General features: G+C 53.3%; 1 protein-coding gene and 1 long non-coding RNA gene across 2 annotated transcripts in view; one reads left to right on the top strand and one right to left on the bottom strand.

Annotated features, from left to right (window-relative positions):
- Positions 1–6,694: 6,694 nt before the first annotated feature.
- Positions 6,695–8,000, bottom strand: LOC111520648. The gene is made up of 2 exons (XR_002724729.1): positions 7,234–8,000; positions 6,695–6,917 (listed from the first exon to the last, which is right to left on the bottom strand). It is a non-coding gene; the product is annotated as an uncharacterized LOC111520648 (long non-coding RNA).
- A 36-nt stretch (positions 8,001–8,036) lies between these two features.
- Positions 8,037–26,011, top strand: part of TOLLIP (toll interacting protein) — a 31,185-nt gene continuing 13,210 nt past the window's right edge. Inside the window, exons 1-3 of the mRNA XM_023183571.1 lie at positions 8,037–8,241; positions 21,232–21,381; positions 25,529–25,711. Coding sequence (XP_023039339.1) covers positions 8,209–8,241; positions 21,232–21,381; positions 25,529–25,711 — 366 coding nt within the window. The 5' untranslated portion in view covers positions 8,037–8,208. The remainder of the gene's footprint in view (positions 8,242–21,231; positions 21,382–25,528; positions 25,712–26,011) is intronic.

Genomic DNA, 26,011 nt, shown 5'->3' with positions numbered 1-26,011 from the left:
CATTCTACATTTCTACAAAACTGTAGAAATACAACAGTTTTTTTTTTTTTTTTTTTTTTACTTCCCTTAAAGTCTGTAAACTTGCTAAACTCACTAATTACTTCTAGTAGCTACTGCAGTCTACAGATTTTGTAGGATTTTCTACATAGGCAATCATTTGTGAATGAAAACAGCTTTCCTTACTTTTCAATTGGGCACCTTTTTTTCTTGCCTGATTGTCCTGTCTCTAGCCTGCATTGCAGTGTTTAGTAGAAGTAATTAAAGTGGACATCCCTGCCTCGCTCCTGATCTTAGGATCTTAGGGGAAAGCATTCCTTCTTTCACGATTGGGTACAATGTCAGCTGTATGTTTTTTGCAGACGCCCTTTATCAGATTGAGGGAATTCCCTTCTATTCCTGTGTTGCAGAAAGCTAATATCTGGAATGGATTTTGGATTTTGTCAAATGCTTTTTCTGCCTCTATTCCGATGATCATCTGGTTTTTCTATTAATGTGGTAAATTACATTGCAGGATAATTTTCAAATGCTAAACCACTCTTGCATTCCTGAAATAAATGCCACTTTGTCATGATGTATTATCCTTACTCTACACTGATAAATTCAATTTGCTCACATTTTTGTTGAGAATTTTGTGTGTGGGTTTGTGAAGGCTATTGGTTTGCTCTTTTCTTTTCTTACTTCATGGAATGAGCTGGAAAGTATTTCCTCCTACACTATTTTCTGGAAGAGTCTCTGTAAAATTGGTGTTATTTCTTTCTCAAATATTCGTATATGTTTGAGACTTATTATTATTTGAGATTCACCAGTGAAGCCTTTGAGTCTGGAGTTTTGTTTGTAGAAAGGTTTTTTCTTTTTATTTAACTTCTTTAATAAATAAAAGAATATTTTTTCTATTTTTTCTGGAGTGAGTTTTGATAATTTGTCATTCAAGAAATATGTCTATTTCATTTTGTTGCACTTAAGTAAAGCTGTTCATAACATTCCCTTATTATTCTTTTAATGTGTGTAGAATCTGTAATGATGCCTCTTTTCCCATTCCTGGTACTGGTAATTTGTGTTTTCTATATTGTTTTTCCTGCTCAGTCTACCCAGAGGTTTATCAATTTTATTGACCTTCTCAAAAATGAGCTTTGGTTTTTACTGATTTTCTCTGTGGTCTTTCTGTTTTCTAGTTCATTTGATTTCTGCTGTGACCTTTATTTACCATTTTCTGCTTCCTTAGAACTTAATTTGCTCTTCTTTTTCTAATGTCTAAAGAAAAATGCTAATATCAGTTATTTGAGACCTTCTCTCTTTTTTAATGTAGGTATTTAGTGCTATGAATTTCCACTTAAATACAGCATTAGCTGCATCCCACAAAACATAATACATGTTTTTATCTTCATTCAGTTCAAAACACTACCTAATTTTCCTTTTGATTTCTTCTTTGACACATGGGATATTTAGTAATATGTTAGTTTCCAAATATAATGGGAATTTTGCAGATAGCTTTTTACTGTTGATTTCTAATTTAATTCCATTTTGGTCAGAGAACATACTCATTTTAGACTTCTTTTCTGGCCCAGAATGTGGTCTGTCTTGATACACATTCAGTGTATTCTGCTGGCATTGGGTGGAGTTTTCTATAAATGTCAGCTGGATCAAGTTGTTTGACAGTGTTGTTCAAATCTTCTACCTGAACTAAGCTTCTCTATTTGTTTTATGGAATGCTGAGAAAAGACTCTTGAAATCTCTAGCTACAGTTGTGAATTTGCCTGCTTCTCCTTGCAGTTCCATCAGGTTTTGGTCTTTTGAAGCAAAACTTTAAAAGTATTTTGAAACTGTATAACTAAGTGTACAAATGTTTAGGATTTATATGTCCTCTTGATTTATTTATCCCATTATCATTATAAAATGGCCCACTTATCCCTGGCAATGTGAAGGCAAAACACTTCTGAGTACTCTACTTGGTATCCTGTCAATTCTGTGGTTTTTCACTCTAAATGGTGGGAATAGGAACTATTCCTAGCCCTGTGTTAGCTAGCAAGCAATGTTATTTCTGAAATTCTTTCCTTGGCTAGCTTCATCAGATGCATGTACTCATCAGTACTGAGCTGAAAACGCAAGAAGGAGCCTCTGCAGGCCTCTGTTCCTCTTTCACTGTGCAGCTCTCTCCTCCCTGGCACTCTGCCCTGAGAACTCCAGCTTTCCTGTCCTCCCTGGACTCCCAGCAAAGTGTCCTCAGCTCAGGGAGACCACGTGTCTTTGCCTATGTTACACATCCCTGTGCTGCAGCCTGGAAACTCTCTAGGTGGTACACAGAGGCAATCACAGGGCTCACCTCATTTGCTTTCTCTCTTGGGGATTGCTGAACTTTACTGTCTTTTAAGTCTGATGTCTTGAAAACTGCTGCTTAAGATATTTTCCTAGATTTTATAAACATATGCAAGTGGTTCTGTGAACACCGACTTTATTGTCTCTCTGCACTGCACAGTGTTCCAAAGTGTATACTTGTCACATTTTGTTTATTAATTCTTCTAAAGACTAATAATTAGGCTACCAACTTCTGCTACACAAATAACTGTGCAAAAACAGCCTTGAATGCATTCCCCGGTGAATCAATGTGAGCATGTTTACAGGGTATGCTCTTGAGAGACAGCGCTCACAGGGCACATTTACTTTTACTAAGCACGTCCACATTACTTCTCGGAGATCCTCCACCAGTTCCTACTCAGGGCTACAAGAGCCTCCCTTCTCATCAATTCCCACCCAAACTTGACATCCAACCCCTTTCTAATTTTTACTATTCTGAGGGATGTAAATTGGTATGTCAGTGTTCTTTATTGTATTGTGAGAAAACATTTTAATGGTCCATTTTCAAGGCATGATAAATCTAAGCACTGGCAGCCAGCCTGTGGATGGAACAAACCATAGGGCTCATGCACCTGGAAGGCCATGAGTATGTACATGAGAATGTAGAGGAGGGGTCAGCCATAAAAGGGAAGAAAGTTTCATTTATTGGCAAATTGAAACTTAAGTGGGGAAGGGGACGGGGTATAACCTTATAAGGGGGAAAATGAAACTCAGGTGATGTCGGGGGAGATTCTAACTCCGTAGTACTCGACCAATGAGGACCTGGGAGAGGGTTTGTGTGCTAGGAGATCAATTACCTGCTGTAACTGCCCCAGGTGTGCCTGCCTACCAGACATCCGATTTTGCAAGACTGCCATTAAAAGTCTTGCTGGCCGGGCATGGTGGCTCACACCTGTAATCCCAGCACTTTGGGAGGCTGAGGCTGGCGGATCACAAGGTCAGGAGATTGAGACCATCCTGGTTAACACGGTGAAACCCCATCTCTACTAAAAATACAAAAAATTAGCCGGGTGTAGTGGTGGCACGTATTGAGCACTCAAACGTGTTTTGTATCATTATTACTCAAGAATCCCACTGAAAGTTATGCCAAAAACTTGTCTGGGGCTCTTGGTACATTAGAATGTTCTATGACTATTCAGACCCATGTGTACCATTATGAGTTGAAATCTAGAAATAGAAAGACCAAGGGGAGTGGAATGCCCATGACAACGCAGAACGGGGCTGGAAGCATTGATGGTTCCACAGGCAGATGACCTCACTCAGGTGATTCGCAGGGTCAGGGTCCATGCATATCAAGCTCTGGATGTTGGCATCAGCTATCTAAGGGAATGTGAGCACTTACTTGGAGCATCTAACATTTAAGTCAGAATTTTCTTTACAGTCTACACTTAGAACATTCACTTAACTCATTCACTTAACTCTGCCCCTCCTTTGTAAAGAGTCCATTCATTACAATCTTTCCAGTCATCTTTTCCAGCTATCTTCATATTATTGATAACCGTGGTCTGAGAGTACAACAGAAATCTATCTGGCCAGACCCCAGGCCTCCAGAATTGCCCCTTCTCTTTTTTTTTTTTTTGAGACGAAATCTCGCTCTGTAGCCCAGGCTAGAGTGCAGTGGTGTGATCTCGGCTCACTACAACCTTTGCCTCCTGGATTCAAGTGATTCTTCTGCCTCACCCTCCCGATTAGCTGGGATTACAGGCATCTGCCACCACGCCCGGCTAATTTTTGTATTTTTAGTAGAGACAGGGTTTCACCAAGTTGGTCAGGCTGGTCTCAAACTCCTGACCTTGTGATCTGCCCACCTTGGCCTCCCAAAGTGCTGGGATTACAGGTGTGAGCCACCACGCCCGGCCGCCCCTTCTTTAATTCTCTTGACAAAGATGTCGTCTCTGCTTACCTCTAAGGCCACACCACTCCACTCGTCAAAGCCCCATGACGATGACTCATTGTTATACATTGTGATGGTTCCTAATGCTCACGCTAGCATTTTTTTTCTTCAATTATTTCTTCTCTGATGCTCTTCCTTTCTTTATGTGGATCTGAGTTTCTGACCTGTGTTATTTTCCTTCTGTCTGAAGAACTTCTTTTAGCATTTCTAGCAAGGCAAGTGTACTGGCAACAAATTCTCCCGATTTTGTTTGTCTGAGAAAGTCTGTGTTTCTCCTTTACTTGTAAAGGATTTTCACAGGATACAGAATTCTAGGTTGGTGCAGTTTTATTTTCCTTTCAACACTTTAAATATTTCACTCCACATTCCTCTTACTTGCATGGTTTCCGAGGAGAAGTCAGATGGAATCATTATCTTTACCCCTCTATAGGTGTATTAGGGGAAATTATCAGGCATAATTACTACAAAGGTTGCTTCTGTTTTTTGTTTGTTTTGTTTTTGAGATGGAGTCTTGATCTTGTTGACCAGGTTGGAGTGCAATGGTGCAATCTTGGCTCACTGCAAGCTCCACCTCCCAGGTTCAAGCAATTCTCCTGCCTCAGCCTCCTGAGTAGCTGGGATTACAGGCACCCACCACCACGCCTGGCTAATTTTTGTATTTTTAGTAGAGATGGGGTTTCACCATGTTGGCCAGGCTGGTCTCAAACTCCTGACCTTGTGATCCGCCCGCCTCAGCCTCCCAAAGTGCTGGGATTACAGGCGTGAGCCACCGCGCCCGGCCTCCTCTGTCTGCTTTTAAGAGTTTCTCCTTGCTTTCTGTTATCAGCAGTATGAATATGACATGACTGTTTTATTTGTTTGGAATCCATTGCTTCCTAAATATTTTTTTTGGTGCCTACCATTAATTTGGATAATTATTGGCCATTATTTCTTCAGAGTTTCTGCCTCATTCTCCTTTTTTCTTCTGGAATTCTAATAATGCATAAGTCAGATCATGTGGCTGTAAGATAAGTGGCTTAAAACAACACACACTTATCTCAGAGTTTCTGTGGGGGCAGGAGTTCAGGCACAGCTTAGCTGGCTTATTGTTGGGTCTTACGAGGCTACAATTAAGGTGTCGGCTGGGTTGCATTCTCATCTGGAGGCTTGACAGGGGAAGGATCAAAGCCCCCTCAGATTCTTGGCAGAATTTGTTTCCTTGAAGTTGTAGGAATTATGGCACCTTGCTTCTCACCCAGCAAATAAGAGACCCTTGAGAATGAGTCTGCGAGCAAGATGGAGTCTTGTATAACATCAGATGATTGGGGAGGGACATCCTATCACCACTGCCATATTCTGTTGTTTAAAAGCAAGCCACAGGCTCTGTCCACCCTCAAGACGGGAGGATTATTCAAGGATGTGAACACCAGGAGGTAGAGATCACGCATCTACCTTAAAACCTGTCCACCTCATAGGGGAAGAATATTAAGGCAAGAGCTGAATCTAGTGTTTAGCGGAGATCCTGGAGATACAGATTTAGGATCATCAGCATATGGATGGCATTTAAAGGACTGAACTGGATGAGCTCACTGAAGATGTGGATAGAAAAGATGTACAAGGACTGAGGCCTGAGGCGAGGCACCCTGATGTTAAGGAGTCAAAGTGTTACCAGTGTGCCCTGGGATCTTGTAATCTCCCAGGATAGAAATAGAGATCAGCAGTGGTAGCAGCAAGGAGAGAGAGAAAGCTTTATTTTGCTTGTGCACAAGCAAGTCAGCACCGTGAAAGGAAAACGGTGGGCTACCCCGCCCCCCCACCGGGGGTGGCACGTGGGTTAGTTTCATAGGGAAGGGATTGGTCCAGGCACGGATGGATGGGGTTTGTCTAGCCCTTCTCAGTAGCTTTGCATGCAACATTCACATTTTAAATCTCTACCCCTAGGTGTGATTTTTAGCGTGAAAATGAGGAAGGGGTAACTACAGTTGAAATTTAAGTCTAACTGCACATGTGGAACCCGGGGAAGTCCCTTGGCCCCTAAAGCAAGAACTTGTGCTTAATAGTTTCTCAGGTCTTGTGCTGTGGATTGGCTGGAAGTTAAGCTACAACTTAAGGAAGGGGCTTTCGTTCTTTTCCTCTAAACCCCATCAAAACAGGCAAGTGGCCAGGTTGCCGGTTTCAGGAGAGACGGGTAACTGAGACTTGAAGATGTGGTCTCCGGGATAAGAGGAAAGCAAGAGACGCGTGGTGTCCTAGATGGGGAGTGAAGAAAGCGTGTCTAGCAGGAATGACTATCGATTCTGCTGTAGTTCCCGGACGATGAGGACTGAGAACTGACCACTAACAATGTAGAGATCACAGACAAGAGTTTTTGGTGGAGTGGTTGTGTTACTGGTAAAGGGTCCTGATCCAGACCCCAAAAGAGAGTTCTTGGATCTTGTGCAAGCAAGAATTCCAGGCCAGTCCACAGAATAAAATGAAAACAAGTTTATTAAGGCAGCGAAGGAATAGAAGAATGGCTACTCCATAGAGCAGGATGTTCCCAAAAGCACGAGGAGGAAGGCGTCCACCTGGATACAACGCTTGTTTATATGTAAGATAAAAGCCAAAAAACATCACGGGGGAGACGTGCTGTACTACCTGGGCTCGTCAAACAAAGGACTGCTAATCTTTGCGTAAGGCCTGTCCTCTGCATCTATATCATTATCTTTATTTTTATTTTTATTTTGAGATGGAGTCTCGCTCTATCGCCCAGGCTGGAGTGCAGTGGCCGGATCTCAGCTCACTGCAAGCTCCGCCTCCCGGGTTTACGCCATTCTCCTGCCTCAGCCTCCCGAGTAGCTGGGACTACAGGCCCCGCCACCTCGTCCGGCTAGTTTTTTGTATTTTTTAGCAGAGACGGGGTTTCACCGTGTTAGCCAGGATGGTCTCGATCGCCTGACCTCGTGATCCGCCCGTCTCGGCCTCCCAAAGTGCTGGGATTACAGGCTTGAGCCACCGCGCCCGGCCACATATCATTATCTTTAAAGCGAAACTTCAACTAAGAATGCTTTTTGTTCTTAAGATACCTGGACATCAGGACCTAAGTCCCGGGTCTGCTGGGTAAACATTAACCTGTGCCCGTGACCGTAAACGCCCGATTCCTGGGGATGCAGCGAGCAGGGTTCGGCCTCAGTTTACCCAGCGCTGTTGGAGCTGGAGTCGCTCTGGCTGGAGCGCCTGACCGCGGGGGGCGAGGTCAGGCCGGACTGGGGTTCGCAGCCAGCAGGAGGGGAGCGGAGCCCCTGCGGAGCGGCGCCGCGGGGAGGTCGAGGGCAGGGCGGGCTCGAACTCGGGCTCTTCTGGCAGCGCCTCCATCCCCGTTCCGTTCACCCTGCAGCCGCCCCGTGGAGGAACCGCGCCCCATCTTCAGCCCTTTGACACAGAAAGGCCCTTCCTCCCGCAGTCAGCTGAGGGAAAGATCGCGCTGGAGGGGATGTCGGGCCTGCCCCTGTTTTGTTCCGGGCCACAGTTCCCTCCCTTCTCCGTGCGGGCCGCACGGCCGCAGGTCACCCCGCCAGGTGGCCAGGTCCTGCCGCCACTCAGCAGAGGACCGAGGAGGAGCCAAACTGCCCAGACTGCAGCGCCGCCACACTCGGGTCCGCGCCGACGACCGTCACGACTGGGCATGCGCAGACAGCCCCGCCGGGAGCCATTTCGCTGAGCTGCGGGACTCGAGGAGAGAGCGGGTGCGCAGGCGCCGGGCAAGAGGCTGTGCCTGCCCGACACTAGAGCGCGCCTGCGCGAGAGAGCCGGAAGGGGCGGTGCCTGGAGCGGCGCCTGCGCAGTGGAGTGTCCCGGAGGCGGGGCGCGGCGGCTGTCAGCTGACTGTGGCGGCGGCGGCCTCGAGGTGACAACTGTGTCCGTCGCAGGCTCCGGCAGGGGCGCAGGAGGTCGCCCGGCGCGTCACTCTCGGGTCGGCGAGCCACGGGGGCCGCCGCAGCACCATGGCGACCACCGTCAGCACTCAGCGCGGGCCGGTGAGGCCGCCAGGCAGGGGTCGGGCGGGGGCGGCGACCTGCGGCTGCGGGAAGGGCCTCGGGCCCGGGCTACTGCTCAGCGGCGGCGGTCGGGCCGGCTCCTCGGCTCTCCCGGGACACACGGGGCGCCCGGCCGGCCGGAGGGGAGCGGCGGCTCCCCACCTCGGGGCGGGGCGGGACGGACGGACGTGCCCACGCTGCGGGAGGCTTGAGCTCCCGGTCGCGCCCGGGCAGAGCTTTGGGGAGGTGGCCCCGGGGGAGGGGGCCTGCCCCGTGGTGAGCCCCAGATGGAGGTGGGCCCCGTGCCCCATGGTCCCCCAGAGGAGGCAGGCGCCGCTCCCTAATAGTCCCCAGATGGAGGAGGGCCCGGTACCCAGATGGAGGCGGGCTCCGAACTCTGATGGTCTCCCAAATGGAGGAGGGCCCCGCACCCTAATGGTCCCCCAAGTGGAGACGGGCGCGCACCCTGATGGCCCCCCAGGTGGAGGCGGGCCCTGCACCCTGATGGTCCCCTAGATGGAGGCGGGCCCTGCACCCCGGTGGCTCCCCAGGTGGAGACCAGCCTACACTCTAGTTGGTCCCATAGATGGAGGCTGTTTCCTCTTTCTCCCTTAGGCAGAGTGAGGGTAGTGGTGACTACTTCTTGGGCCCAATTGTGTCCCCAGTTAGTGGCCACCGCGCAAAGCCTCAGTTTCTTCATTTGCAAATGAGAGGATAGGCGCCAAGAACTTCAGAGAACCTTTCCTGCTCTGAATTCTCTCCAGAGGGTTGCCTGTCAGTTTCTTCTATAGCATTAATATTGCAGGAGAGCTGGTGTAGACTGACTCAGAGATGATGGGCTCCTGGCGTGAGTGGCCTCCAGGCTCACTGTTAGGGCCTTCTTGCATTGCTGTAGAGGAAAACCGGAGACTGAGTAATTTGTAAGAAAAGAGATTTAATTGGCTCCCAGTTCTGCAGGCTGTACAGGTAGCATGGTGCCGGCATCTGCTCCTGGGGAGGCCTCTGGAAGCTTCCAGTCATGGCGGAAGGCCAAGTGGGAGCTTGCACGTCACGTGGCGAAAACAGCAAGAGAGTTGGGGGTGGGGAGGTGCCACACACCTTTTAATGACCAGACCTCGTGAGAACTCACTATCACCAGGACGGCACCAACCCGCGAGGGATCTGTCCCTGTGACCCACACGCCTGCCCTGCCAGGCCCCACCTCCAATGCTGAGGTCATCATTCAGCGTGAGATTTGGCGGGGACACAGATTCAAACCGTGCCACTCAGAGGCTGGGCTGGGCGGGCTGTCCTGAGCGGCGCAGTATTTATCAACAGTGGCTCTAAACCTGCCGTGGGCGGAAAAAGTCCTTTTTAGGATGTTCCCAGGTCCCTGCACTCGTGCAGCCCAGTACTGGACATGGTGGAGGGGTCACCAGGGCTCCCCACCCTTAACACTGTATCCACAGGTCCTAGTGTTTCTCCTGAGGAGAGAATTCTTCAGGTAGAACATTTTTTCTGTGTTTAGAATGAAGCCCCAGGTTTTGGGCATAGATGCTCTTTCTGAGGACTTTGAAAGAAACCTTCTGAAACTTACGAGACTCAGGTGTGGAGCCTGCTTGTTGGCAGAGGTCCTGGACGGCCTCTGAGACTCAGGTGTGGAGGCTGCGGGTCGGCAGAGGTCCTGCATGGCCTCTGATGTCAGCATCTCCACCTCTTCATCTTCGCTCCACCACAGTGAGTCCCTGCAGGTGGTTATGGCAGTGAGGTGCTCCTTTCTGCCTAACCGGAGGCTCATAGCAACAAGGGAACCAGCACCCTGCCTTTGTGTCCTCCTGGAGAGCCGGGGGGCATGGTGGCCGGGCAGGATGGCCCCCTCCTTGCTGTGTGGTCTGGGAGATGTCCTCAGCCTCCTGGGAACTTGTCCCTCATCTGGAACCCCACTGGGGTGTAGGGCTGGGTTTGAATTCATCAGTTGCTGAGCACTCACGGAGCAGTGGGAGGCAGGCACTTCCTGTTCTGAGGGCACCGGTGTGCAGCCCTGCTACGCCCGCGCTGAGGAAGTGGGAGCGGCAGGAGATGTTCTCACACGTAGGGCCTGTGCTGACAAGTGCTGAGGTGTCGTTAGCATCTCCTCTTACCTGGTGCCTCCTGGGCTGTTTCCGTCACGTAGACGAGCAGGCACTTCAGGGGCACCCCCGCTGCCCAGTAAATGCACAGTAACGTCAGATCTGGCTCGGATCTGCCAGGGTCTCCAAGAAGGTGGTGTCAGCGACGGGGGTCTCGAGTGCTGCTTGGAGTACCTGTGACTTAATCAACCAGCGTTACCGACTGTGACGTTTAGGATGGCCACGATACAGGGGCAACCAGGTGGTTCCTGCCACCGGGATCTTACAGGGCAGCACGGTAGACATGGCAGCACATAAGGACAGCGGAGCCATGTGGTGACGGCCCGGTGGGTCTGTGATCTTAAGCCTCAGGTGCTGGGAGAGTTCGTAAATGGTGACTTCACCAGGGCTGGGTGTTGGGGTGAGAACGTGACATCTCTCCTGAGCTTGGAGGAGAAATGGGAGTTGGGGGTGGGCTGGGAGGGGAGTGCACGGAAAACAGAGGTGTGGGGTCTGGAGGTTGAGAGGAGGGAACCCCAGGGGCTGAGGATGGAGAGAGGCAGGAGCTGGTGGCCACAGGAGGGTCCTGGGCACAGGAGGGCTAGACTTGGCCCTGGGGTTTATCAGATCAGCACAGCACTCTGTAAAGTGTTGCCCGGCACACGCCCGCTGCAGGACCCGCCTTGGCACTGGCCTGCTTCACTGAGCATGTCCCACCCCAGCCCCTCTGAATTAACTCATAGTGGTCCTTTAGCCAGTGTCTTGACACAGTATTTATCATGTCCTCCTCTTTCTGTTACCCTTGTGGTGCTGGGGAGGCAGGAGGTTAAGCAGGTGCTCGGCTTTCCAGCAGAGAGAGATGCTCCCCAGGGTCCGGGGGCAGGACTCTGGCTCGGCAGACCCTGACTGTGGTCTAGCCATTGCCTCCCCCTGGTGATGAGGGGAGACAGCAAGATCCCACGTGCCGTGAAGGAGCAGAGGCCGCTAATGGGGCCGTGGGAGGTCCTTTTGTCCTTGGGTAGAGGGAGCTTCCGGGGCCCGGGTGGGTAGGTGTGGAGAGGACATGTGTGAAGATAGCCAGCCCGTTATCGTTCTGAGAGAATCATACCGTGTTTAGATCTTCAGGATACTGTTTCCGTGAATAGCCACTAAGGGATGCTTCAGCCCTGTGCAGTGCTTCCCTCAACTTTTCAAAAAGGCCAGTGTTTTGGAAAGATAACCTTTTTTCAATATAGTCTGCATCTTATCAGGAAGCACGCAAGGAGTACCGTGTGGGCCCCTGCCTTCTGCAGGGAGAACTCGGGACGTTTGCAGGAGACTCTGCCTTCAGCCAGCGCAGCGCCGTCCGCTAGAGAGGCCTGCTTGGTAGAGGTGGGTGTGCCGTGCCGGGTCCAGGCTGCTCCTACTCCTTGTCCTGCTTTTGGAGGTGCTGGTTGACCAGCTGGAGGCGGCCTGGCCCCTCCTCTCCTCCCTGTGAGGCCTGTGCCTGGCCAGGTCCCCTCACTCTTCACATCGTTGATAATTCCTGCCAAATCGGTGACTTCATTAGGGACGGCAGAGGGTAGTTTCTGAACTTTATCACTTATTCAGTGTTTATTAACTGGGACTGTTTATAAAGATTAGCTTTCCCCATCATCCAGTGTCAGCCTGTTGTCCCGAAATACAGTTTGTGAAGGAAAGGCAAGTGAAATGCTTTTCCTGAAATACAGTTTGTGAAGGAAAGGCAAGTGAAATGCTTTTCCCGAAATACAGTTTGTGAAGGAAAGGCAAGCGAAATGCTTTTCCTGAAATACAGTTTGTGAAGGAAAGGCAAGTGAAATGCTTTTCCTTTACCTTCCCATACCTCAAGGAGACAATTGGTTTTCCTTGTAGGTGTGCGTGGACTTTCTCTCCCGAGTGTTGTGAGGAGCCCCTGGATTTTCCTGCATCCTGTGTGTCTCAGCCAGTGGCACTCACCCGTCCCCACTGGCTCAGGTGGGCTGTCGCTGGGCGGGCGTCCGTTCCTGCCGGCTGCACCTGAGCCAGTGGGGAACGCACTCACCGCCTGCCCATGCGTCCTTTCTGGGTCCCTGTGAACGTTTGTGTGGGTGTTTTAGGCCGGGTTGTGAGTGTGGACAGGTGTAGAATTGCTGTGCTTGCCTGGAAATCAGATCTCTTCACTGGGTGGGGACCCACGGGCTTCTTGGAAGATAAAGGCCTTTTGCCTTTAATTATTTTGTCTGATACTGGCATGGCCACTCCAGCTATCCTTTAGAGAGTATTCACCTAGTATTTTTTCCTTCTTTGATTTTACATTTTTTTGAAAAGTCAAATCTGAGAAGTCTAAGTCTCTTGATGGGAACATGCTAGTTTCGTTTTTCTGGTTATAGACGTCAGATGTATACACAGATTTACAGATTTTTTAGATGTTTTCTTTTGTGCTTGTATTTGTCCTACATTTTCTTGTTTCTTTTTCTCTCATTGCCGCCTTTTGGATTTATTAAACGGAGTTTTAAAAACTTCAGTTGTTTATCTCAAGTACACGCACACTGTGCTGGGAAAGTGCGGGGGCTCTCCTGGAAATGGTAACATGCACTTATCAGCTTCTGCCCTGAGGGAGCCTCTGAGTGAACTCTGGCTCCGGAGGCTGCCCGACTGAAAAATAATTAAAGAAGAAGTTAATCATTGTCTGTGCCACCTCCTGATCCACACAGAGACCTCTGCTGCCCCGTCCCGGCGCAGGTGCTGCTGTGCCTTGTGTGGGCGCCGCCTCCCCTTGGGGCTCCCATAGGAATGTCCTGCAGGAACGTGTTATTTCTCTCGAGTCAGTGCTTGTTTGGATTCCTTCTGTGTTTCTCTTTTCTTATCCCTTCTGTGTCTCAGGCCTTCCATTTGGGGTCACTTTCCTTTAGCTTCAGGTTCATCTTTTAGAATTTTCTTTGCTGGCAAACTTGATTTTTGCTTGTAAATGCCTTTTCTCTGTGTCCTGACAGCTATTTGTGTGTGTGTGGAACTCCGGGTGGACAGTCATCTGGGTGGACGGTACTCCAGGTGGACGGTCCCTTGTCCTCAGTGCCTCGAAGGTGGGACCCCGCCCCCTCCTGGCTCCCAGAGTGGCTGCCGAGCGGTCAGGGAGTGGACGTCTCTTCCTCCGGTTCCTTTGTTTTTGCCCCCTTTGCTGCGTTCTGAATACACTGCTTCTGGCCTGCCTCCCAGTTCACTTGAGGCCTTTTTTTTTTTTTTTTTAACATGGAGTGTTGCTCTGTCGCCCAGGCTGGAGTGCAGTGGTGCGATCTCAACTCGTTGCAACCTCCACCTCCTGGGTTCAAGCAATTCTCCTGCCTCAGCCTCCCGAGTAGCTGGGATTACAGGCACCCACCACCACGCCCGGCTAATTTTTGTGTTTTTAGTAGAGATGGGGTTTCACCATGTTGGCCAGGCTGTTCTCGAACTCCTGGTCTCAAGTGATCTGCCCACCTCGGCCTCCCAAAGTGTTGGGATGACAGGCGTGAGCTTCTGCGCCCGGCCCTCACCTCTGTTCATCTGGGCCTCTCACACGGCCTCGACCTGCCCGACAGGCCCCTGGTTAGGCCTGCTGTGCAAGCGTTTCCTGTCCCTGAGTCACTGTTTCCAGATCCTGCAGGCCCTGCCCTGGTGCGCCGTGCTGGTGAGGACTGCCCTGCTGCCCTGTGGGAAGTGCAGCGTGCCCCTGCCACCCGGCCTTGCCCTGTTCTGTGCACAGCACCTCCTGCCGTCAGCGTACGGTGTAACTCGTGTTGCTTCCCATTTGTCTTCCCCTGAAGTGTGAGCACCACAGGAGCAGGGGTCCTCCAGCACCTTACCGTGGAAGCCTCAGGCACACAGTGACACGCAGAGGCTGCTGCAGTGTGCACCCCGTGCCCGGCGCCCAGGGCCTGCCGTGTCACACGCCACCCCTCTCTGGATCTCTGTCCGCCCTTGGCCCGGACAGAGGAATTGCTTGACTGGCTTTTGTTTCGTCTGAATGAGGACGGGTTTTCCGCCTCTGCCTTGCTTGACCATCCCAGCACTTAGGATGCAAGGCCGTGTGCTGTGGAGTTCCTGGCGGAGACCCCATTTAAAGTCGCTTGTTCTGTAGTCAGCTTTTATGATTTATGCTCATTCTCATTCCGTCCTGTCCTCTTCCCTTTCACCGCTCTTCAGCTTACACGGGTTCGTTTCAATACTGTCATCTCCCAGCTTCCCTTATGCAAATTCTAGTGTTCGTTTGGAGACTTCAGCAGAGCCGGGGAACCTCCTGGCATGTTGGCTTTGAAGCGCCTGTTGTGTTCTGTGTAATTAAAGGAAGAGGGGAGGGGGCGCTAGGAAGAGGGAAGGAAAGCCCTGTCTGAGGAAGGCCGCGGAAGGTAAGACAAGGCACAGGGAATGAGTGCTCAGCGAGGGCTCCTGGGAGGGGGCTGCTGAGCGGCTGTGCAGGGAGGATGTGGGAACTGGGGACACAGTCACCAGTGCCCGTCCACACTGGCGTGGGAGCTGCCTTGCCAAGAACAGATGCATGAAATGCCACTTGTTTGCTCAAGGGTTGTTTACTGAACATGCCAGTGCCAGGAGGCTGGCGTGGAGCATGAGGGCCGAGGCTGGCTTGAGTGCCAGGGGCTGCAGGGTGGGAGACTAGTCCAGCTTTTGGAGGTTGGTGCTGTGAAGGGTGGTAGGTGAGGGAGCCAGCAGCTGGGTGGGCATGGGGAATTGCAGTTTTCCTTCCAGCCTTATTTTGGAAAATGCTAAACCTACAGGGCAATGGCAGTGGCCACCGTTGAGCATCGGTGAGTCCTTCACCTCTGCGGGGCTCCCCTGTTGGCCATGAGTGTGCAGCGTGGGGCATGTGCAGGCCGGCCCTTCAGTCTCTGAAACTCTGTGCACTGAGGGGTCAGTCAGCCGGGCAGAGGGACTGCGAGGGCCACCCAGGGTCTGTCCTGATTGCCCACGGCCCTGTGTCTCAGCCCTGGTGCGCGTTCGTGCCCTCTCGCACCCCTGGGTCTGGATGGGAGTCACACAGGTGTGCGGGCATCAGGTGGACGGGCCGTTTCTCTTGGGCCATACTGAGCTCTGACCTGGGTGTGAACCTAGCAGCAGACATTCCCCTGTAGAACCGTGGCATGGAGCAGGCCCCTTGCAGGGCCTTCAAGGCAGGGCCGGCCCCTCAGACACAGCAGGGAGGCTGGCGATGCCTGGGCTCCAGGTTCTCAGCTTCATCTGGGCCAACTGTGCCGTTCTACATGAGTCCTGGGGCCCTGACCGAGTCTGGAGCTCCCTTCCCAGCAGACACTCAGACCTCACCCAAGAGTCTTGTGAGACTGACCTCCGCCCATATCCCCAGGTGTTCCGGTTACGGTGGATTTATTTCTCTCTTGTTGCGTTAGCTTCCTCTGTGCCTTTAGCCACGAGCCTCGCCCAGGTCTTCCTGCTGTGGGTCCCAGCTCTGAAAGTCACGTTGAATCATGGCTGCGTTAGGAACTGGGGAAACCTGGGGCTTGGGGTACAGAGTTTCACTAGTTGGGCTTCCGTGTTGGGGCCTCCATGGGCTGGCTTTGTGGCTTCAGGAGCCCTTAACGCTTTTTCTCAATGTGGGGGTGATATTGACCCTGAGAGGGCAAAAGGGGTTCTTGGGGGAGGAAACTCCTGGGATTTGACAGCTGTGTGTGCCTCCCCAGCTCAGCTCGTGGATTTTTTGTTCCTTAGTATTTCCTTGTCCCCTGGGTTTTCTGGGTGTCCCCAGCACGTGGATCCGAAGTTCTCAGAAGCCCACGACACGTGTGCGAGCTCAGGCCTGCTGTGAGGTGGGCGGGGAGGGTGGGCAGGCGCCTGTGGATGCTGTTCGTGTGGGATCCTCAGTGCTGGTGTGAGACTCTGGCTTGGAGAATTGAATGAGAATCGTTAACATTTTGTGATTTAATTCCACTAAACGTATTTAGCCCATCGCTAATGATGTCAGTTTGCTCAAAGAATACCAAGCAGCCAGTTAAAAAGTACTTTCTCACATCAAGCAAAAGCTTCAGTTCACTAAGGATAGTTTTTACTGTGTTTATATAAGTTGTTTATTTGTATGTGTGATTTGATACAATTTATGTAAATAAATTACACTCAGCACTGCTCAGCACATAGTCATGAAGTGTTAGAAGCATTTTAGTTTTTAATTGAACTTAATTTTACTTAGTTATGCTAACCTGGCATTAGCGCTGAGACTCGTTAGAGCCTTGCTTGCAGTGTTTACGTGCCAAGTGCAGGTGCACGCATGGCACACAAACACAAACAGCAGCTCCACAGCCTCACAGCATCATGGGGTGGGGATGGTGAGAAGGTGTAAAAAGGCTCCACAGAGGGCCAGTCGTGGAAGTGGCCAGGAGACCCTGGCGTCCTGCCGCCCGCACGTGGCCAGCTGTCCTCCCGGGGCGTCCATGGTGCGGCTCCTCAGGTTGATGCCTCCTGGCAGGACTGAGGCCAGGACTGCGTGTGTTCAGGACTCCACGTCCTGGGCTGAGCAGGGCTCTTCCTGGGCTCTGTCGGGCAGAAAGTGGGGCCTCAGGAAGCAGCGGCTCTCTCAGTTGGAAACATGTCACAGGAATATTCACAGTGGGTGCTTGTTTGATTTGTGTGCTTAAGAAGAAAAAATTAGCTTTGGGTTGACTACACACGTTACATGACAGAAAAAGAAGAATTAAGACTTTATTTCTGTGCCAAAAGTAAAACTTAGACTTGAAGGGAAATTGTTTTAAATTAGAAGTGAATTTTGGCGATCTCTTTTCTTTGATGTGGAAAGGTGCTGCAATGGTTTAGAGCTTTGGCGTCAGCAAGGGAGGAATGGTCGTCAGTCACAGGCGTGCGTCGTGATCCTCTGAGAGCACCACAGGGGGAGGAGAACCAGCAAGTCCGAGAAATGTGAAATTACATTTTTAAACTGTATTTAAAATGGACTAATATTTATAAAAGTAGCTTTTATTTTCAGAGAAGATAAAACGCAGAGCACTCTGTGGGATGAGAGCCCTACACTGTCCTTTTTATTTTAAAAGTAATTCACGAATGTGGTTTTAAAAAAGTTTCTAAAAATAACTAGCAGGATATGAAAGTATAAATAAAGAACCTTCCCTGCCCGGTTCCCTCGAGTTCCATTCTTGAATGCTCCTCCAGAGCTGGTCTCGACAGAGGCCTCCTTACGGCTCCCCCAGCAGGTCGTGCTGTGCCTCCGCCTCCATCCCCGGGTCTCCTTGTGTTCCAGGCGGGGACTTCTGGCTCCGGTTGAGGCCGCATGTCCCTGCACGGGGTGGATGTGCCTGGCTGGTGGACGGGGCGTTTTGACGGCACAGGGGATGCAGCCGCAGGCATCCCGTGCTCACGTGCCGGAGTGAGCACTGACATGGGACTGGTTCCCGAAGTGGAATTGTCAGCCTTCACACAGGCGTTTAAACTTACTTGTTAGTGTTGGACTCAGTATGTACATCTTGTACATGGAAGCAAAATTCTAGAAAAATATCCATTATGTATCAGGAGTAATCATTTTTGTTTTCCTATTTCCAAGCCTTTGAACCAGGGTACAGCATGTATTTGTATGTGACCATTGGAACATCTCCGTCGTAATAAGGCAAAAGTAAATTTTAGGATTAGCACTGAATTTAAAAAATAAATTCAAAATGGATGTTTACTGAGTGTCGTCACTGAAACGATAGGGTTTACTTCAGCGCCTGGACTCCCCTGTGACTGGTGGAGCGTGAACTGGTGGAACTCCCTCCTCCCCGTTTGAAGGGCTTCGCGCTCAGCTGAGAAACGAGGGCCTTGCAGCCGCGGGAGCCGCCTCTCCCTGGTAGGCGGGGCAGCAGGTGCATAACCGGTGTCTGTGCGGGGAGGACTGCAGCCTCTCCTCCCGCTCCTCTCTTGTTCTTGCTCTCTTTAGGTTATGTGGAATCTTTTTCTGAAAAACCTTGAATTTTGTAGTGTTCAGTTTTACGTGGAATTGAAAAGCTGGCACGAAGAGGTCCTGTGTGTCTCACTCACGTTCCTGGCCGACGGTCCCCTCACCGGGAACAGCTCGCACAGCTGTGGTGCCGACCTGGGGCGTGACTGCTGGCTCCGGGTTTTGTTTGGATGTCCTGGTTTTTCGATGACTGTCCCCTGCTGTCCCAGGACCCCACTTTGCGTGCAGCCTTTGTGTCTCCGTCTCCAGTCTGGGCCGTCTCTCAGGCTTCCCTTGTGTTTTGGGACCTTGACCGTTTGAGAGGACTGACGGGTCAGGGATGTTGTCAGATGTCTCTTAATCGGGGTGTGGGTTTTGGGGAAGAAAACCCAGAGGTGAGACGGGCGTCATCTCGGGGAGCCGCACGTACCCTTGCCACGTGGTGCTGGCCACGGTTCCCGGGCTGCGTGGGCTGACAAGCTCCATCCTTGGGGGCTGCTTCTCCCCGTTCCGTGTTCTGTCCACACGGCTTATGTTAACAGCCCTCGTTTCCTCTTTGTCATTTTATGGTTCAATCCTTGTTGGAGATGACACTTGATCATGAGGCCTTTGGGTATAGTTTTATTTTCTCCCAGCAACGAACAGTCCCGTTGTCTTGAATGGACACGGAGAGCAAGGAGGTGGAGTGGAGCACTGGGCGCCTCCAAGTACCAGGACAGCAAGGAGCCAGAACGGCGAGGGACTCACAGTGCTCCCTCAGAGGCCTCTGTGAACCCCACTTCCACACACCCCGTCACCACCCACACCCTCTCTCTGACCAGCTTCTCCATGCTGCTGTTTCCGGGACACGCGCCGTCTGTCTGTCCCCGACGTGTGCCCAGGAGGATACGAGCCACCTGTCTCCCCCATGTGTGCCCGGGAGGACACGAGCCGTCTGTCTGTCCCACGTGTGCCCGGGAGGACACGAGCCGTCTGTCTGTCCCCCACGTGTGCCCGGGAGGACACGAGCCGTCTGTCTGTCCCGCACGTGTGCCCAGGAGATGCAGTGCTTTTCCTGTGGTGTCCCCGGAACTGTGTGTGTGGTACGCAGGAAGCAGTTGTCACAAATAAACAGGAATTTGGCCTGTGTATATTAATCCCGAGAACTTGGTTAGCACGAGTCTGTTTCTGCAAGATAACCCATTCCTGGTGAGCAGACAGAGCTAGTGATAGAGTCTGCAGGCATGGGCTGTGCCAGGGCCCTGTGAAGTTGGCAGGGAGGCGCGTCCTGCGTGGCCAGATGTCCCCCGGGGAGAGAGCTCTGAGCTGTGAATTCCTTTGGGAGACAGGTGAGGGGCCCTGGCCTTCTGTACCCCAGTATTTCTTGTGTGCCAACAGGAACAGGTGCTTAGCATCTCGTGCCACGGGGCCTCTGAGCACCCTCCTGAGCCAGAGCTTGCTGGTAAGCTGTACAGCGCCTCATGAGAGGCTGCCCGGAGGAGGCTGGCCTGGGACTCCTGGCGTGGGCCCGCTCCCCTCAGGCACCTTGGCACCCTCCTTGCTTGTCCGTCAGGGGGTCCCTTCAGGCCCTGGCCTGTGCCACACCCTCTGGAGGTGAAGCCGGGGTACTCTGCTGTTCTCACAAGACGGCTTCTCTCATGGGGCAAAAGTCACTCGTGACGTGTCCTGGTCAAAAACGGGGTAAAGTGTGGGGAAAGGCACGAAGTGTGTTTTGATTTTTAGAGAAGAACAGTTGAGCACACTCCGCGCTGGCTGCTCAGGTTGGGGCGCAGCCTGCAGAGAGCTCCCCAGACCCCGGGGCCTGAGGCCGTAACCGCGCGGAGCAGTGCTGGGTTGTCCGGGTCCCTGCTGTTTGCTCCCGTTGGTTGTGCAGCGCTGACTGACTTGTGCTCTCCAGGCCTTAGGTGGGGACACAGGTGAAGAGCTAGACCCTCGTGGGGTCCTTTGAAGTGCCAGGCGGCCAGAGCACAGCAGGTGCAGGGCTGAACTCAGAACCTCCTGGAGCCCTGCCTGGCACCGTGTCGTTGGGAGTCCGTGGCACAGGCGGGTATGGGTTTCTGGTCTGCACGGCAGAGGCGTCTGGTGGCCTCAGCACATGCACTTTGCCTAAGCTCACGTCCGGCACACCCAGGGTTCCAGGTTTCCACTCAGTATTTCCTGAAAACAACTGCCCAGGGCACTGGTGCTGGTCGGGGCCCCTGCAGATGGCTGGGTCTCCGCGGCTGGTGTCTCCACCCCACTCCACCAGCAGCCAGGCCTGCCCTCCGGGCCTCGTCAGCCACCATTCACTGTGGAGGGTGGTTCTTACCCCAGACCCCTTTGGCCGCTACAGGTGTGCGGGTGGTTTCAGGTTGGCATTGCCCTGCCCGGGCCCATACTCTCTCCTCCCCTTAGGGGCAGCAGCGGTGGACAGAGGGTTGAGGAGAGACAGGATGCAGAATGGGGAGGTCTTTCGTGGTGGTTTGGAAGTAATTTACTTCCTGTGTTCATCTGGGGTACTTTTGAATTTCAGCTGTTTCATGTAGAAACATTTGAAGTATATCAGCAGAGGGTTTTCCAAATCACTTTAGACCTGAGGTTCAGATTTTCTCTCATTCATTTGTATGACCAAGTGACCTGCAGTTCCATGACCCTGCCTTTATCTGTGGACAAGGAGAAGGAAGCCATAGGCATACGTGGTGCAAGGGAGACCCTTTAAAATGACCTGAAACCCCACCTGACCAGGCTTTGAGGATGGGAACCTGTTTTTGGTGGCAGAAATCTGCATTTGGGGATCTCCTGAGTAAGGGCTGCACCTGTGCCGCTGGGGGCCAGGCCCCAGGCTGGACGCCCTTGATCCCTGGGTTTAGAGATGAGGAAACAGAGGCTAAGCACAGTCCAGGACTTGATTAGGAAATGGATGGGGGCGGGACCGGGTCGTGGGAATGCTGGGGCAGCTGCTATCGGGCTGCTTTGTGTCCTCACCCTGACTCACTGCCTCTCTGGTCCCCGGCCCCGCAGGTGTACATCGGCGAGCTCCCGCAGGACTTCCTCCGTATCACGCCCACACAACAGCAGCGCCAGGTCCAGCTGGACGCGCAGGCGGCCCAGCAGCTGCAGTACGGAGGCGCCGTGGGCACCGTGGGCCGACTGAACATCACTGTGGTTCAGGTAGGCCTTGGGGCACCCTCCTGCCTGCCTGGGGCTGGTGCACTCTGGTGGGGTGGGATTGAGGATTTTGGTGTTTACACTGCATTTCCTAAGCGGGCAGACGGAACTTCTGATTCCCGCTTTTCCTGAAACGTGTGATGTTGAAAGCGATCTGTGTGAAAAATATTGGCATTGACCCCGGGTTCTGCCAAACATAACTCAAATGATGAGTAGTGGGTGTAGGTGGCGTCCGCTCCGTGTAGGGTCCGACCAGCTCCACCACGAGGCTTGAGGATGCCCCAGGACACCTCCCGGGCCCCTGCCGGCAGCTGGAGGAGGTGCCGCTGGCCCCCCACCATTTGGCGTGTGCTGCGCGGGTGGCTTCCCGTTGGCCCCAGTGCTGGTGCCCGCACCCTCCCCTCCCCACAGAGCAGCCCTCGGTCAGCCTCAGGGCTGGACACCAGCCGCCAGGACGTGGTCACTCAGTGGACTTTCAAGTGAAAGCCAAAATCGGCAGATTGCACACCGATTTTGATCACACCAAAACATTCCGTAAGACCACAGGAAAAGGAAACGCATTGTGAGCGACGCAGGCTTTTGTAGAAATGCACAAATACAGCAGGCAGAAGAGTCGCTGCGGACCTCACAAATAAGACTTGGTTTCAGGGGCTTCACGTGGTGTGGTGAGCACAGCTGCGCCGTCACCCCTTCCTCGCAGCGTGTCTCAGACCCTTGCCTGTGCAGCTGTTTCTCTGCTGGTGTGGCCCATCCCTCTGCCCACCCAGTGAACTCCTGTAAGCCCATGCTTTCCTGCCCCAGCTGCCACCAGGCCACCTAGTGCCATCACCCATTCTCAGCCGCCACCTCCTGGCAGGGCCTGGTGACCGCAGGGCACTCTGTCTCACACAGTTCAAACTCCAGACCTGGCTGGGCCTTGGAGGTGGCCCTGGCATTGCCCACGCCTCCGGCCCCCCTTGGTCTTCTCCCACATCCTGGAGCCCACTGCAGGCAGCCTGTCTGTTTCCTCCATGCGAGTTCACCCAGCTTCCGTGCCACAGCTCCAGGGGTGGGGACATTCCTGCCTTCGCACTGGGCCACGTAGCTCAGCGCCCGCTTCCTGCTTCTCTTGGCTTCTGGGCAGCTGCACATGTGGTTCCCTGCTTGCCTCCCCTGGCTGCTTCCCCTCATCGCCTCCTGGGGCCCCAATGGGATGCCAAGGGGTCTGGTCCTCAGCCCTCCTCCCCTCTCTGCCCACACACCCCAGTGACTCCTGCGTCCCTGTGGGTCTAAACACCTGTGTGCTGGCCCCGGCCTGAGCCAGACACTCAGCTCCACCCCAGATTCCCAGGTACAGACCATGGCCACGTGGCCTCCCCGGGTGTCCCGTGGGTACGCCGGACGCCATGTGCCCAAGGTGGACCTCTCAAGCCACCCTCTCAGCTTCTCCGCCATATCTTCAGGTGGCTGCCCCACACTCTGGAAGCTGAGGCCCAAAGCTCTGGTGCTCCTGGGGCTCCACGGTTCATCTCTGCTTCTTGCCCTTCAGGCCTGACCCTCAGCACAGGCGCCACCTTCTGCCGGTCCAGGCGGGGAGCCCCCTGCACCACCCACTGCCTCCGCTCAGCCACTGGCATGTGGCCAGAGCAGGTCACTCCCTGCACAGGCCTTTCTCGTGGGCATTGTCCTGCCGAGGCTTCTCAAGCCGGGGCCCATGTTTTGCCTCCCCTGGTCACTCCTGACCTTCCTGTTCCCTGGCTGTTCTCTTCCCGCTTCCTGCAGCTCTTCCTCCAGATCCTGCAGCCCACGCATTTGGTCCTCCGAGCTGGTCACTTCCTGCAGTGGTAGCACCGTCTGTCGTGCCGTGTGTCTGCCACGCGTCTCTTGCCCGTTGTTGGGGAGGCAGCGGTGCCTGCGTGTCCCCACAGTGCCCGCAGTGTCCGTAGTGCCCGCAGTGCCCACAGCGTCTGCCGCATCACAACAGCATGTGGTTATATGGGGTCACAGTGAGTGGGCAGATGCTTCCGTGAACATCAAGGAGGTCACTTCCGTAGAGCAGTTGATGTCACAGGACGCTCCTCCTAGAGTTTTCTAGCCACAGTGCAGAGGGCAGTGGGAGGAGACGGGAATGACAGGACAAGGCTGAGTGTGGCAGAAGCGGGCAGGACCCAGTGTGAGCAGGCGTCGGTGATGGGCACAGGGACGCAGGCAGCGGGAGTCCTACGTGCCGCCCGGAAAGCTGGCTTTGCTCAAAGCCTTTAAAGTTAATAGTAATAAAAAGTCTTAGCAACTAGGCAGAAACAGCACAGTTACCTGAAAGCTTTGGAACATCACGCTGGTCTCAGACTTTCCTGCTACATACCTTCCAGAAAATAGGGCAATTTCTAAGGAGTTTAGAGGGGTGGAGTTTTGAGTGTAAGAGCTGATCTCGCAGATCTGTGGGTGTGCAGCAGAAGGGAATTGGAAGCTGCTAGAGGCTGAGCATGCTTGTCACCCAGGAGCTTCCAGAAAACTGTCGCTCCGAAGTGTTCCAGAGTACGCTCCGGCCACCCAAGAAACACGTAAAATTAAGGACCCAAGAATGGGGCAGTTTTGACATAAAAGGGCCGGCCACAGCTTTGGTTAGAAGTGAAAGGAGGGAACTTGTATGTGGATGAGAATAGAAAACAGAGGACCCGGCAGTCCAGAGATGTGGGCACAGGAGGGGAGAGTTCAGCTGTGCGGCGGGGGGTGGTGAGGATGGGACAGCCGTGCCCTCAGAGGGGGGCGGTGAGGATGGGGCAGCGGTACCCTCAGAGAGGATTCACCGAGGACGGGGTGGTGGTGCCCTCAGAGGGGGTGGTGAGGACAGGGTCGTGGTGCCCTCAGAGACGGTTCAGCGAGGATGGGACGGCCGTGCCCTCAGAGGGGGGCGGTGAGGACAGGGCGGCCGTGCCTTCAGAGGGGGTCACCAAGGACTGGGTGGCTGTGCCCTCAGAGGGGGGCAGGGGGCGGTGAGGATGGGGTGGTCGTGCCCTCAGAGAGAGGGCAGAGAGGATGGGGAGGCCGTGCCCTCAGAGAGATCGGGGGGCAGTGTCTGGACTGTGTTACACTGGGAAGGAGGAACTGGTGGGCTCCGTGTGGCTGGGAGGGCCGGGATGGCTCCTGGGGTCTCTGTCACCAGCTCCTGGGGGTGAGCCAGGTTGGCCGCAGGAGAGCGGGTGGCAGCAGTGTGGGGAGGCTGTCTGCGTTTCAGGGAGGGCACTTTACAGGCAGCCGGAACTGCAGGGCTGAACCCAACCCAGCTCACAAGGGCTTTTCTCGTGATTTTTTCTTGTAAAAGTTTTACAGTTTTAGGTTTTATATTTGAACCTGCCATCCACGTTGAGTTTGTTTGCTGAACAATCATCTTACGTGCCACGGTCTTCTGTCTTACGTGCCACGGTCTTCTGTCTTACGTGCCACGGTCTTCTGTCTTATTCTGAATATTCATTCCCTGTAACACACGTTCACTCCCACCCCGCAGACCTCAAATGTCCCAGCCCAGCCGAGTGCCTGGCCTGAAGTCGAATCTCATGGTCTACATGTGATGTGGCTCCTTATGATTGGGAGACACAAGAAAGACAAGTTCCTGTCCCCAAAACGCCTACTCCGATAGCACAGGCAGGGCTGCTGCCTTCATGACGGGACTTCATGACGGGAGGAAAGCAGCCACGTGGCGTCTGAATACGCACAGCAGGCGTCCTCACTCCCACCTGGAGCAGGGATGCACCTCTCCTGGGTCACCACGCTCCGGGGCGGGTGCACGCCCCCTGTCGTGCTCTGGCTCTCAGCTCTGTCCCGGGACCACCTCCTCTTTCCCTCCTCAGCTGCTTCTGAGGAAGTTAGAGAGCACGCCCTTCGTGGCGGCTGAGTGGCGGCCTCAGCTGTGTCTGTGAGCGTTGTAGGTTTCTGCTGTCCAGGATGAGCCATGTGCTTTGTCTCAGAACTGCACGATTCATCTGTGGCTCGGTCTTCTTGCTCCTGGCCTCCTGGGAAGCAGGTCACAGTCGTATTCGGGCGACTCTGAGTGTCTGTAGTCTGTATGTTAGGAAAAGGCCTCATGGAAGGGTTCAGGGAGGCAGACGGCCTAGAGAACCCGCCCTCTCCCGGTGGTTGGCACCTCCTTTTCCTGACATTGGCTTCATTCCAGGCAAAGTTGGCCAAGAATTACGGCATGACTCGCATGGACCCCTACTGCCGCCTGCGCCTGGGCTACGCGGTGTATGAGACGCCCACGGCACACAATGGCGCCAAGAATCCCCGCTGGAATAAGGTCATCCACTGCACGGTGCCCCCAGGCGTGGACTCCTTCTACCTCGAAATCTTCGATGAGGTGAGAGGGACATGCCAGCTGTTATGGGAGGCCGCACGTGGCTGAGCGTGGCTGCCGTGGGAACACACCTGCCGACACAACCACGTTCTTGGCTGGCTTCGAGGTGTGGGTGCCCACCGGGTGTTTCATTGGGTGCATAACAGGGTCCTGCTCTCCCCAAGGAATGTGAAAAAGAGAGATTGTTTCCAACTCCTTGAACACCCTTACATTTGGAAACATCCCGGTGACAAGCATGACCCAGGGACAGAGTGTGCACGTGTCCCCTCCACTGGGCAGGTGCGCCGGGTCTGGCCGCTCACC

Source organism: Piliocolobus tephrosceles, chromosome 13 (genome assembly GCF_002776525.5).
Source record: "Piliocolobus tephrosceles isolate RC106 chromosome 13, ASM277652v3, whole genome shotgun sequence".
In the NCBI taxonomy this organism is placed as follows: Eukaryota; Metazoa; Chordata; class Mammalia; order Primates; family Cercopithecidae; genus Piliocolobus; species Piliocolobus tephrosceles.
Note: the sequence above shows the minus strand (reverse complement) of the source record. Positions and strands in the feature narration are given on the sequence as shown.